This window comes from Acanthisitta chloris, unplaced genomic scaffold, assembly GCF_000695815.1.
Source record: "Acanthisitta chloris isolate BGI_N310 unplaced genomic scaffold, ASM69581v1 scaffold17899, whole genome shotgun sequence".
In the NCBI taxonomy this organism is placed as follows: domain Eukaryota; kingdom Metazoa; phylum Chordata; class Aves; order Passeriformes; family Acanthisittidae; genus Acanthisitta; species Acanthisitta chloris.
Genome location: NW_008692145.1, coordinates 1 through 13890, shown reverse-complemented (window position 1 = coordinate 13890; position 13890 = coordinate 1). Strand labels below are relative to the sequence as shown.

The 13890-nt window shown below is 47.8% G+C and overlaps 2 protein-coding genes across 2 annotated transcripts in view; both read left to right on the top strand.

Annotated features, from left to right (window-relative positions):
• Window positions 1-4551, top strand: part of LOC103809687 (tripartite motif-containing protein 29-like) — a 7795-nt gene extending 3244 nt beyond the window's left edge. Inside the window, exons 6-7 of the mRNA XM_009082542.1 lie at window positions 2376-2397; window positions 4543-4551. Of these exons, the coding sequence (XP_009080790.1) occupies window positions 2376-2397; window positions 4543-4551 (31 nt within the window). The remainder of the gene's footprint in view (window positions 1-2375; window positions 2398-4542) is intronic.
• A 17-nt stretch (window positions 4552-4568) lies between these two features.
• LOC103809686 (E3 ubiquitin/ISG15 ligase TRIM25-like) lies at window positions 4569-9184 on the top strand (the record flags this gene model as incomplete). Its single annotated transcript, XM_009082541.1, has 4 exons — window positions 4569-5189; window positions 6916-7149; window positions 7268-7290; window positions 9081-9184. Coding segments are annotated over exons 1-4 (982 nt in total), but the record flags the coding sequence as incomplete, so codon positions are not given.
• Window positions 9185-13890: the final 4706 nt, after the last annotated feature.

Here is a 13890-nt window from a genome sequence, read left to right as displayed (position 1 = left end):
TGGGGGCGGTCCAGGGGAGTATCCATCCCTGGAGGTGTTCATGGTATGACTGGACATGGCACTCAGTGCTCTGCTCTAGTTGCCAAGGTGCTGATGGGTCACAGGTTGAACTCAGTGGTCTTGGAGGTCTTTTCCAACCTGAATGATTCTGTGATTTTGTGATTCTTTGTGCATGTTTTAGGAAATATGAACCAGTTTCTAAAGTGGGTGTTGTGAACCTGCCAAAGCCATACACTAATTTGAATGAATTAACAACAAAGGAAATTCTAAGGCTTTTCCAGGAATTCCTCGTACGCATGGGGCTCTTAGCTCAATCACAAACTCTACCAGGTAAGTGATCGTTTCTCCACTTCAAAAGCAAAATGGAGAAGTCAACAAAGCATCTTTCTTAAAAGACCTGTAATGAGCCACCAATTACCTCTAGAAGAGCTGATTGCTAACATTGGGTGATTGTTTGCACATATGTGTACAGAAAAGGGAACTTGTCCTGGGCTGCAGTGCTGTGGAACATGCCTTAAATACACCCTGTTAAAACGGGCTCTGGGTAAGGAGTTGTGAAAGTCCTAGGGGGTTTCTGTGAGGATTGAGAAGAGAATAGAAACATCTCCTCTCTGTGGCATTCCTTTGATTCAAGGGGAAAATTGAGAGCACGTTATGGCAGCAACGGGTGGAGTTTGTATTATGACATAAGTAATCTGCTCTTTCTGTGTAGATACTTCTACTCTTTTACAAGGTATTCTAAGCTCAACCTACAGTGCACAGTGGGACAAAAATTAAGGGTCCCTTGTTGCTGCTCTCTTGATGGTGCTTGAGCCCAGAGCAGAAAATGCCACGATATTGAGATGCATTACATGCAAGAGAAGGTCTGAATAAAAGCATTCTGCAAGTTCCTGAGCATAGAATTAACTCCTTGTTACCTGCCATGCCAGGATGTTTTGACAGTTCTAGAGAATCACTTGAAATGCTCCTAAGCAAATAAGGGTTTCTCAAATGGCTTCACACATTTCTTATATGTGGAAGTTCATCTGGGAGGTTTTTCAAAATGCCTAATGAAGTTCTGCAGGACCATGATGGAAAACTAAAATCTAAAATGCAGTTGGAAATAAAAAGCAAAAAAGACACTTTGAAACTGTGGAAGGCAGCATTTCTGCTGTCAAACTGCCTCAGAATTATGTAGGAGCAGGTAACAGGTGCAGAAGGTGTTTCAGTTAGCATATGCTTTTAATGGCTTGGGTGGGTTGGACTTGGATGACTTTTGTGGTGGGAGAACTAGAGGGAATGGCCTTGAGTTGAGACAGGACAGAGTCAGATTGGATGTCAGGAGAAATATTTTCCCTGTGAGGGTGTTCAGGCACTGGGATATTGCCCAGGGAGGTGGTGGAGTCACCGTCCCTGGAGGTGTTCAAGAGGCATCTGGATCTGGTGCTGGAGGATATGGTACAGGGGTTATAGCAGTGACAGGTAAAGAGTTGGACTTGCTGATCTCAGAGGTCTCCTCCAGCCTTGATGGTTCTACATGTCTATGAGTTGGATTGGGAAGTAAAGTTTCATCAATGTGGATATATCCAAATCTGCACAATTATCTGTTAATCATAATGTGCTTTTTTTAAAATTTATTTTTCTAGGTGCTTTCTCACCTCATGGATTTTCTCAGCCTACCTTTGGTTTTTCCACCTCTTCAAATTTCAGCAGCTCCAATCAACGTACCACTTTTAAAATGGGATGGTAGTTATTTAAAGAGTTGCAAAACCTCTGGGTTGAGGTAAAAACAGTTTCATAGCAGAAACAAAGCAAAATCTAGTGATAATACTTCTGCTGCTACTAACAATAACTAATAAAAAGGAGAGGGAGAGAAAGAGAAACCCCAAGTAATGCACAATACAATTGCTTCCCACCAGCTGTCCCTGAGCAGTGATCAGCCCCTTCAAGCTAACTCCCCACAGTTTATGTACTGATGGTTTATGGTGTGGAATAGCCTCTTGGCCAGCTCAGGTCACCTTCCCTGGCTATCCTCCTTCCAGCTTTTTGTGCACCTCCTCCCTGGCAGAGCATGAGGCACTGAGAGGTCCTTGGTTTAGGGTAAGCACTGCTTACCAACAGCCAAACCATCAGTGTGTTATCAACATTATTCTCCTACCAAAACCAAAACACAGCACTGTACCAGCTGCAGAAGAGAGAATGAATTCTCTCCCAGCCAAAACCAGGACAGGACACAGCTATGCACAGTGCCATCCCAGGCGTGCAGAGCTCCTTGGAGGGCTGTCTCTGCTGGGAGGTGGACAGCAGCAATGCAAGTTGCTGGAAGCTTGGAAGCTTTTGTGCCCAGTTTGAATGCTATCTGCAAATGCCTGATGATGAACTCTCTGTGTTCCTAGGTCCAACAACTCCCAGTGTCTGGTGCGGACTAAAGGGCAAAAGAAACACTTTTTTTAACATGTTTGTCAAAGCTGGAGCTCCTGCTAAGAGCCTCATGCTTACAGAGGCAGTAAGCATCCCTTCAAAGTGTCCCATCCATGCTACCATCAGTGTGTCTGCTGGCTCTGAAGCTCCTGTGGTGATGGGGGGACAAGGTGGTGTTTTGTGTTTCCAGGTTTGGGAATGGGGGTGATTTCCAGGCTTAGGAATTGGTGCCTGGAGGCTGTGCTAGGCCAACATAGCAGCAATTGGGCAGTGGCTGCTCTCTTGGCCTCTGTGGGGTACAGTACACTGCCTCTTCCTTCCAGAGCTACTCTAATTTCTTTTGTTAATCACGATGGAAGTACCATTAAGTTGCTTGTTTTTGCTTGACTGTATCGAATGCTGCGTTGGCTTCATGTTATTAAAGTCATTGCATTTGCAAAACTCAATGGCAGTTTAGTTTACCTGAAAGTTGACAGCACAACATCAACTGCTACAGAACTAAGTAGCAGCAACACTGATCTGATTGATCACTTACCTAATTCTTGCCTTAATTTTAATGTTCTCCTCACCTATGGAAGAATCACACATCAAAGGGAGTAAGCATGAGGAAAATTCCTGTGCCTTTAGTCTATGCCCTATGGGGCCTGGATTGGTAAGTTCTTGATTGTCCAAACAGCTTGGGGAGGAAGGGATGATATTCCTGCCTGCTGCTTGTGGCTCTGCTGCCTTCAGACAGAGTCAAGGGATTTGCATGAAGAAGTCCAAGCAGGAGCTCTTCACCCCAGCAGGGACAGTGAAAGACCTTGCGGGATGCTACAGGTTTGCATATGCTAAAAGAAATTCGTATTCAGTCCTGGAAGAAAGTGTTTTTGCTTCTGCATTTTATGCACCAGAATTATATGGGAAATCATGCAGGTAAAGTTGGGTCTCCCAGGCTCTGCCTGGTCTTGGGTGGTACAGGCACAAAGTGAAGTAAGCAGAGCTCTTGACAGAGATATTCCTATCCTAGAGAGCCTTGCTGAGTGCTTTTACCAGCCCTCACTTTCCTGTCAGCTGGCTGCAGGTAAGAGAACAGCTTCAAGGAGCCCCAGGAAAACTTTCCTCTGGGTTCTTCTGCAGGGGTAGGCTGTGCAGGGAAGCAAGCAGCCAACTCAGTGTGAGTGATAAAGCAAGCTTCAACTTCATTATTTACAAAAGTGACTTGTATACACACCTGTTATAAGCATCCACTTATCATTGGTTAACTACTATCACTAGCCCACCTTACACACAACATAATTGGTTATTAACATACCAATCAAAGTGCCCCAATCATTGTTCTCCACCTCTAGCCATCTTCAGCTCCTGCATCCCACAGCCAGGAGCTGCTTATCTTGCTACCTCCTTTCCCACATTCCAGCTGCAGCTGTGTCCTTGAACAGCTTGGCTTGCAGCTTGCTCAGGCCCTGCTAGCAAGGCTGGATTGCTCACATGTCCGTTAGCAATCAGAAATTCTCACAACATTCTCCCTATTTTACCTCTCAGCAGAACATCTGTGACTGTTGTGGAGCCAGAGGCAAAGCAGAGGGTATTCCTGACTTACCCCTGCCAGGCTCACACTTTAATTTCATAGAATTTTAGGGGTTGCAATGGAGCTTAGAGATGATCCAGCACCAACTCCTGCCCTGGGCAGGGACACCTCCCACCAGAGCAGGTTGCTCAAGGCTCATCCAACCTGGCTGTGAACACTGCCAGGGTTGGGGGAACCACAGCCTCCCTGGGCAACCTGTGCCAGTGTCTCACCACCCTCACAGGGAAAACTTCTGCCTCAGATCTAACCTAAATTTCCCTCTTTCAATTTGTGTCCCTGTCATGGAATGGAGAGTTTTTCTTGGAGACCAGAGTGAATTGTCCATCTCTTGCCTTCCTCAGCACCTCCTGTTCCCACCAGGCTGCTCACACCAGAGTGTTCCTGCCTGAGACCAAGGGAAAACATCTGTCTGTAACTGCTACAGCCTACAAAGAGCACTTTGAAGGCGGAGCCAGGATAGGGAACGTGTCTCTGCCCAACACAGGGTGGAGAGCAAGGATGTACAACCTCTGGGCTGCGTCTCCACATCGTCACTCCAGTTTTGTTTCCTGCTTCCTTTTCGTTTCCCGCAGACTGGCTAAGGCAGCATTGCTCAGCCATGGAGAAAGCTAGGGAAAACTCTGGAGGGAGCGCCAGGCTGGAGGATGAACTCAGCTGTCCCATCTGCCTGTGCCTGTACAGGAACCCAGTGTCGCTGAGCTGTGGCCACAGCTTCTGCAAGCAATGCATCCAGAAGACTCTGGGAGCCCAGCAACAAGCCAAGGCTCCTTACAGCTGCCCCATGTGCAAGCTCCACTTGGGGCCCATCCTGGAGCTGCAGAAGAATTTCCAGCTGTGCAGCATCGTGGAGACATTTCTGAGCACCACTTCCAAAGGACAACAGGGCGAGGGCTCCAAAGAGGCGAAGACAGAAGAGGTTCCCTGTGACTATTGCCTCGATGGGTCGCAGCCGGCGGTGAAAACCTGCCTGGGGTGCAACGCATCCTTGTGCCAGGCCCATCTGAGCAAACACAATGCCAAGGCTTCCCAGCAGGACCATGTGCTGGTGGAGGTGGGCACAGGTGGAGCAGCAGAGGAGAGGAGGTGCCCAGAGCATGGCAGACTGCTGGAGTGCTACTGCCGGGACGAGGGGCAGAACATCTGCACCTTGTGCTTCATCACAGGCTCCCACAAGGGCCACAACATCATCACCGTGAGGGAGGCACAGGATGAGCAGCTGGTAAGGGGCTCTGCTCTCCTCACAACCCCTGCAGGGTTTGCTCCAGGCTCCTGACCTGGAGGAGAGGAGAAGCCACAGGAGGGGCTTTCACCTGGGAGTGGGGATGGGGGGCAAGGGCAGGCAGGGAGCAGCTCCAGGGATTTCAGCTCTGCCCCAGCACGGACTGGTGCACTGTGCTGGAACTTGCTTCTCTCTTAGGGAGAAGAGCAGAGCAAAGTGTTTGGGGCTGACCAGGACAAGGGTGGGTAAATCCTTCAGTTTGTGTTGGCTTGGGAGAGCAAGCAAGAGGTGATCCAGGGAACTGCTAACTGCTCCTCCCTGAGTGTTTGTTCCTAGATCCTTCAGAGTGTGTTGGCACAGGAGAGCAAGCAAGAGGTGACTCCAAGGCTCCACTGTCCCACACTGCAGCCCCAGGAACTGCTAACTGCCCCTCCCTGGAGTGTTCCTGGCAGAGATTAAGAAGTATTCGTGCAGGTATTAGAAAATCTCTTCCTGCACAGAACCTCAGGGACACCACCACTACAGAATTTGGGTGGAGAAACGGGTCTTCCCACTTGAGGCCCTTCCCTTGGACTTCCTTGTTGCAGCACGATTGGAGCACGGTGGGGTTTGGCCTCTTCTCCCAGACAAATATCGACAGGACAAGAGGGCATCATCTCAAACTGTGCCAGGGGAGGTTCAGGCTGGACATTAGGAGGAATTTCTACATGGAAAGGGTGATTAAACATTGGAATGTGCTGCCCAGAGAGGTGGTGGAGTCACCATCCCTATAGGTGTTCAGGTTAAAACTGGACATGGCAGTCAGTACTCTGGTTTACTTACCTAGAAGGGAAAATTATCAATTAACCTACCACAAAAGTTAGACATATAAAAATGCAACAGTTTCTGTATCTCTACCAGGAGGCAAGTGAGCACAGGTGCTTAGAAGACTCCCTGGTCAAAGCAGGCAGGTAGGATGTGACTGTGCTGTTTCACCAGCTCCACAGAGTGCCAGGGTAGTGTAAAGCTGCCTGTGCTGCTTCCCTGCTGTGGAGTTCACTGCTGTCTTTCTTTCTGCTAGGGCAAACTCGTGACTACCATGGGACAGCTGCTGCAGCATCAAAGTTCTCTACTAACCAGGCTAGAAGAGCTTGGGCAAAGTGAAAATCAGCTCAAGGTTGGTACCCAGATCACTGCTAGTTCAGAGCATCTTTCCTTCACAGTTTCCTAGCAGTATGTGATGGCAACTGTACTGTTAGAAGCAGATGAATAGAAAGAGATAATAGCCCAAAGTAAGGAAACTAGTGGTGTAAGAAACTGCCAGAAGCCAAACTTCCTCCCAGCCTCCCAACACAGCTCCCCAGGAGGAACCTGCTGGGAGATTCCACCCTGTATTGTGGCTGCACAGAGCAGCTTGCATGACTGGCAGGCCACAGATTGTATTTGTCATTAGGTGTTTTTAAAGTTGTCTCCATGTCAAATCAAAGGAAACCAATTTGCATCTACAAGTGGAGTTTTTCCAGTGTGTGCTGATAGAGTTCTCACACTGGTAGCTGGATTTTATCTGATTTAGGTACTGTATCAGGATTAATTTTCATAAGCCTCTGTTTATTCAGATATTCTAAGCTTATTGTCTGCTTCCTTCTAAAGCCAGTGCAAAGTGTAGATACAATCCTAACTGCTAAACAGAGGCACCAAGCTGTGTGTGGAGTTCCTGAGTGCCCCATTTCCTTATCTATTCACTTAGACCAACACAAAAACACTGACTGCTCAGCTGCAAAAGCTGTTTGAAGACTTGAAGGCAGACGTGATTCAGAAAGAGAAGAAGATATTGAGTGACATTCAAGCTCAGGAGCAGAAACAACTGGCAGACATTAGCAAAGTCAAGAAGGAAATTGAGCAGAGGAGAGAGGAGGCTGAGCAGAACCTTCAGGCTCTGCAGAAGATGAGAGAGCATACAGATGCATTCCTCTTCCTCAAGGTGAGCAGCAGCGTTCTGCTTTTGGGCATGGGTGTGCCTATTCCTGGCCAGCTGCCCCTTCTGAAATCACACTAACCATTTGTTTCTTGTTCTTTGTTTTTGGCAATCCCCTCTGCAGGAATTCAGACTGGCCTCTAAGAGGTAAGTTCCACCTGAAAACACTTGTGTTCTGCTTTGAAAAAATATGGTGTTCCTAACTGGAATCAAACCCTCTGTGCCCCTCTGGCCCACCACCCTTACACTGCAGAGCTGTTCCCTGTTCCAGCTGAGCTCTGGGTACCACAATTAGCGAGGGTGGAGATACCTGCCTGCTGCTCCAGTGGTCCCTTCACGTTTCCTTGCTGGATTCTGGTGAAAACCACTGGCTTTTATTAGCAAAAAACCCCGTTTTTATCAGAGATGATGCCCACAGGGTTCGGTTTACAGCAGCACTCTCTTGGATGTGCAGTGGTGACCCTCCTTCAGCCAAGTCCCCATGAACAGCCTTTGGCTGTAGGGGTAACTGGCTCATTTCCCACCCAGTTTGGCTTCTGCTTGTGAGCAATCTTAGTAGCTAGAAAGACTTATTATGGCTTTTCTTGCAAGTGGTACATTTATTTGTACTTTGTCACTTCCTGAGTGACCCCTGGGTGTCAGCTGTAGCTCAATGAGGCCAAGCAAGTTACAGATCCCCTTGGCTGCAGCACTGAAGGCCTCAGCAGCATAAAGGGCTAGCCTAAACATCCACCTGGATTTTAAGATGTCATCTCTGTAAATTGTATGGAATAAAACTGAGCTTGAGCTTGGATTGTAAAGGTAACTTTGAATCACCATGTACCTTTGGGCTGTGCTGGCAGCAGCAGAGTCTATTGCTCTCAGCTCTGCTGCAAGTCAAATTATACCCTGTGGGATCAAAGTCATTTTCCAGAAGCTTGGACACCATTTAATAGGTTTGGCATTTTCATTCTGTCACGGCAGTGGCTGTGCTGCAGCACTAAGAGCCTGCTGCAGCAAGGCAGAGCACTGTTCATACAGGGGGGTTAGCACATTGCCTCCCCCTTTCTCATTTGCAACACCAAGGTTCCCATCCAAGTTTGGCAGGCAAAAGGCATTGCCAAATAAATAACTCTGTATAACCACTGGAACTCGCCTAACCTTGTTAGGAGTTAGTTTGTTAGGACCTGTAGTGATGGGACACTGAAGGATCATCTTCTCTCCTGAAAGCTCAGGAATCTTGGGCTGCATCCCTAGGAGTGTGGCAGCAGGTGAGGGAGGGGATTCTCCCCCTCTACTCTGCTCTGGTGAGACCTATGTGGAGTCTTGCACACAGTTCTGGTGTCCCCAACATCGGAAGGACATGGAACTGCTGGAGCAAGTCCAGAGGAGGCCACAAAGTTGATAAGAGGACTGGAGCATCTCCCCTATGCGGGAGTTAATGCTGTTCAGCCTGGAGAAGAGAAGGTTGTGTGGAGACCTCAGAGCAACCTGCCAGGAGCTGAAGGGGCTCCAGGGAAGCTGCAGAGGGATCTGTGTTAGGAGCTGCAGGGACAGGACAAGGAGCAATGGGGAGAAATTGAAGGAGGGAAATTGAGATTAGAGCTTAGGCAGAAGTTTTCCCTGTGAGAGTGGTGAGACACTGGCACAGGTTGCCCAGGGAGGCTGTGGCTGCCCCAACCCTGGCAGTGTTTCATTCCAGGTTGGCTAAAACCTTCAACAACCTGCTGTGGTGAGAGATGTCCCTACCCAGGGCAAGGGATTTGCACTGGATGATCTCTAAACTCCATTTCAGCCCCTTAACATCCTATGAAATTATGAAACCTTAGCAGAGAGCTATGTACCCACTGCTTCATGTTGCCAAAGCACCCTCTTTGTAGAATCTGTCCTGGTGAGTAAGTCTGTTACCTTTTAATGCTACATGTTTTTCCTTGGTGCAATGACTGTCTGTGCCCTAGGATTGCAAGTCAGAACTGGACAGTCGAGAGGAAGAACATGGCAGTGATGCAGGTGGATCATGCCAAGATTGCCAGCTGCCAATACCTGATGCAAACCTTCCTGGGTAAGCTGGAGTTGCTTCTGCAAAACATGCAAAGTGAGCTGTCCCAACCCTTCTGTGCTCCCACAGCACAAACCCAGCACCAGCCCATGAGAGATGCAAACACACCAGATTTTCCATTCGGGGGAAGATTTAGCAGATCCTGAAATGGAAAGAAAAAATATAACTGTTGTAACAAATGGCATCTTCTCATGAGAAACTGCCCTGACCTCCCCTGCAGACCTTCCACTCACATCAATTCTGTAGCTTTTGCAAATGCAATAGAGAAGTGCTAAGAAGTAACATGCATGGAAGAAAATCTCCAACAACTGCTTGTTTCCCAACTGTGGACTGTATCCTTCTAGTTATACCTGTGTAGTACTATTTGTGGCAAATCTGTTGTCACTCTGTGGCTGGGTGTGCTGGTTTGAGCTGAAGTAGAGTTAACTTTCTTCACAGTGGCTAGTATGGGGCTATGTTTGGGTTTTGTGCAGAACACAGAGTTGATAATGCAGAGATGTTTTTGTTCTTGCTGAGCAGAGCTTACACAGAGTCAAGGCCTTTGCTGCTTTCTGTACTGCCCCGCTGTCAAGGGAGTTGGGGATGCATGGGAGACTGGGAGGAGACACAGCTGGGACAGGTGACCCAAACTGACCAAAGGGATATTCCATACCATATGACATCATGCTCAGTATATAAGGTGGGAGGAAGAAGGAGGAAGGGGGGACATCTGGAGTGATGGCGTTTGTCTTCCCAAGGAACCATTACACGTGATGGGCCCTGCTCTCCTGGAGATGGCTGAACATCTCCTGTCTTTGGGAAGCAGTGAATTAATTCTTTGTTTTGCTTTGCTTGTGTGTGCAGCTTTTGCTTTCTCTATTAAACTGTCTTTATCTCAACCCATGAGTTTTTGTAGCTTTTACCCTTCTGATTCACTCCCCCATCCCATTGGTGGGGGAGTGAGTGAGTGGCTGCTGGTTCTTGGCTGCTGGCTGGGGTTAAACCACAACACTGGGTAACCAAATAAATGGCTCTAGTGTGTCTAAACAATGCTGTATGATTTCCTCCCATCACCAGGAGTTAGTTGTTGAGAGCATTGTTGGCTGCAGTGGAAAGCTGTTCAGGACCCTGACATGGATTTGGATTGTCAGCAGAACACAAAGTGCATGGCCAAATTTTGGGAGCTCAGCAGTAGCTCAAGGTGACTTTGCAAATATTCCTCACTGCTTGAAGCCAGGAAGACTCGAAGGGACAGCAGCTCCCAACCACACAAACGAGGCAAGAGGAATGAGCCTGTCCTTCAGCACTTTTGTTACCTGGGCTTCTCCCTGGCTGCCAGGCAGGGATTGCCTCCAGCCCAGCTGCAGGAGCTGTGACCAGCCAATGCAGCTCCGTGAGTTACTGCACTGCTGCAAATCACCACAGAGAGCAAGGCTGACTCAAACATTGTGTTTTAATCCACTCCCTCCCCCCCCATCCCACAGAGCATCACAAAGCAGGCTCACAAAGCTTTGGGATGAAAATGAATGTCTAGGAAGGTAGATTTTCTGAGTTAGACACTAAGCTGATGGTGCAGTTTAATTCCCCCATATATTTGCTTGCTTGTAAAGAGACTCCTCTGAATCTGAGACTTGTTGTACGTTTAATTTCCATGCATTAGCCTGGAGGAAGTAAAGAGGTGAAAGACTAGATGAAAGCAATGTAAGAAAACACACTGGGGTCCCGCAATTATTTAACTAAGCCTTCAAACACACAACGAAGCTCTGAAAATTTTATCATCTAATTAGTTTTTGACTCTGGGAGACAATATTGGGCCATGACATTTGTTAGGAGTGTAGCAATTCTGTGCAGATATTTGTGCAGAACACTCTTAATAGCAATATAATTGTGACATACATGGTGCTGAGATATGGAGAGGGCTTATTTCTTCTGGGTATCTTTATGGCTTAAGTGTTTTGATTACCTAAGGACTCTGATTCATTGCAACTTTCATTTTTTATTATGCCTTCTTCCTCCACCCACTTCATTTTCACTTGGCATTTGTCTCCGCCTTGACAGAAGCCTTTGGAGGGGAGGGGAGCAAAGGAGCTGATTTTATGGCCCTTTTTGTTGGTTTTGCCAAGCACTGAATGGTGTGACTGAAATGAAATGCATTTCAAACCCTCGGATAGGCCTTTCTGTTAGTTAGTCTGATGGGGTTTTTAAAGCAGTCAGAGCTGCCACATCTAGACCTCTGTGTGTCTGACACTAGACCTCCTAAGCCCAGCATGTCTGGGTGACCAGACAAGCTCCCTGGACAGGGAGGCAGTTCTGTCCCAGCTCTGACACACAGATAGATCTCACAGATGGGAACTAGGCAGTTCCCATCTTCTCCATCTCCAGACTTCACAAAACATCTTGCAAATGCAGGTCCAAATCTCAGTGGACTGCAAGTTGAAAGGGAAAGAAGAGCAAAGAGAGACAAGAACATGTTTCTGACTACTTTCTCCATAGCTTGCTCAGCTTCCACACTGAGTGGAACTGAGGCACTGAGCAGGGAGGTGTCAGGAGGACACCTGAAAGAGGAAGCTCCTTGCACAGGGCTAGGAGCCATGTGGTGTTTATTTCCAGCTGGTTTAAATCAGCTGAGAGCTGGGGGAAATCCGAGGGTGTCTTTATAAAGCAGAGCTGGAAGCCTGGAGAAGATAGAAGAACCAGGGAGAGCCACTGCATGAGGGGTTTGTTGCTAGAGAGGGATGATAACACCATCACGTGCAGCCTACGGAGCAGTTTGCTGGAGGAACCAGGGTGCAGCAGGGCTGTGTGAGAGCTGACGAGCAGGAGGCAAGGCTGGAGGGCTTCCCTGGGCTGCCCAGGAGAAAAATGGAGTGATTTCCAAGGTTATTTTGCAGTCTGAGAAGCTGCTCTGTGGGGGTTTGATGTTCTAAAGATGATGGGGTGATCTGGAGAACTGGAGGCAGACAGAGTGGGATGGGCAGATGGCACATGCTGGTGTTTGTGTGTCACCAGGCCCCAGCTCACCACTCCTGAGCAGGAGATTCTGGAGCATGAGGAGCCCAGAGGAACAGTTCTCCATGGCCAAAGTTTCCCTTAGTACAGAAATACACGAACCATAAAACTTTAACCTTGAGGAGATGAAAGCAGTTGGAAGTTAAGCGATTCAAAAAAACCAAACGTAGCTTTAAAAGTTAACAGACTTATTCATCAGGACAGATTCTACACAGAAGAGGGTGCTTTGGCACCATGAAGCAGTGGGTAAACAGCTCTCTGCTAGGGTTTCATGATTTCAGAGTATGTTTAGGGGTTGGAATGGAGCTTAGAGATCATCCAGCACCAACTCCTGCCCTGGGCAGGGACACCTCCCACCACAGCAGGTTGGTCAAAGGCTCACCCACCCTGGCTGTGAACACTGCCAGGGTTGGGGCAGCCACAGCCTCCCTGGGCAACCTGGGCCAGTGTCTCACCACCCTCACAGGGAAAACTTCTGCCTAAGATCTAATCTACATTTCCCTTTTTCGATTTGTACCATTCCCCCTTGTCCTGTCACTGCATCTCCTAACAATAATAAATACCAGTGGTTCAGAAAAAAATTATTGCTTGGGATGTTGTATTTTAATATCAAGCTCCAGGAAGATATTATTTCCTTGTGTCTTCCATGAAGACATGATGTATTTGATGATCCAGGTTGTTCCACAGCCTATGCCTCTAGAGCAAGAAGGAAAAGGCTGTAATGCCCATTGCTTGTTTGTGTGGTTTCTTACTAGGGTTTTGCAGAGACCCTACACAAAAGGCTCCTCCTCTTAATGCTTTTGTCATAGATATCACTCCTCACAAGGATTCACTCCTGTAGTCTTGGAGTCACCATATACTTCAAACTCAATTAAAACTCCTGTAGAAGTCCCTGAGTCAGTGATGCTTTTGACAGTGGATAGTCAGGGGAGAGGAAGGGAGCTCTTTTGTTCCCTTTGCAACTTGTCTGCTCTAGTTACCATGACACCTAGTTAAACTCTCATGGAGAGGGTAAATGTTTTGTATGGAAATAGTATTTCTGCAGGAAGATTTATAGCATTTGCTGAACTCTGAAAGGCACGAGCACGGATCCTGCAGGCTCCAATTGGCTTTGCATTCTCTGGACATGTATTGATGGGGTTTTTGACAGCTCAAGGTTCCACCTGGAATGCAAATATTGGGCAATGTTTGATTTCAGAGCAAATGTCTGCTTTTCTGTGCAAACAGTGAGGGAAAGGCAGACGAGCCTGGGCATGGCCCCTCCAACCTTGAACCTCCAGCCCAGAGATAAAACCAGCACTGAGCTCCTGGGATTTTCCAACACCAACACTGTCAAAGATCCTCTGGCCATCCCAACTGGAAGTGTCTCCCTGGAACAAATACTGGGGGGGTTTGAAAGACTTTTTTTTGCCGAATCCTAGTGGTACCCTAGAGCAAAAGGGAGTTGTTCCCTCTGTCACAGCCAGTTTCCCTATGTGCTGAAAGTTTAAGCTCGCTTAATCAGTGAATTAAGCTCACCATCAGGTCACCAATCAATCACTAATTAATCTCGCAACTTAAAAACGTGACTTGCTAGAGTGAAACGTGGGTTCATTAACACTCCAGCGAGTCCTCCTGGTTTACTGCAGCCGCGGACGGGACGAGGAGATGTGCAGAGGGAGCGCCCGGGATCAGTGGGAGGGAAGGGAGGGAGGGAAGGCAGGGAAGGGAGGGCAGGGAGG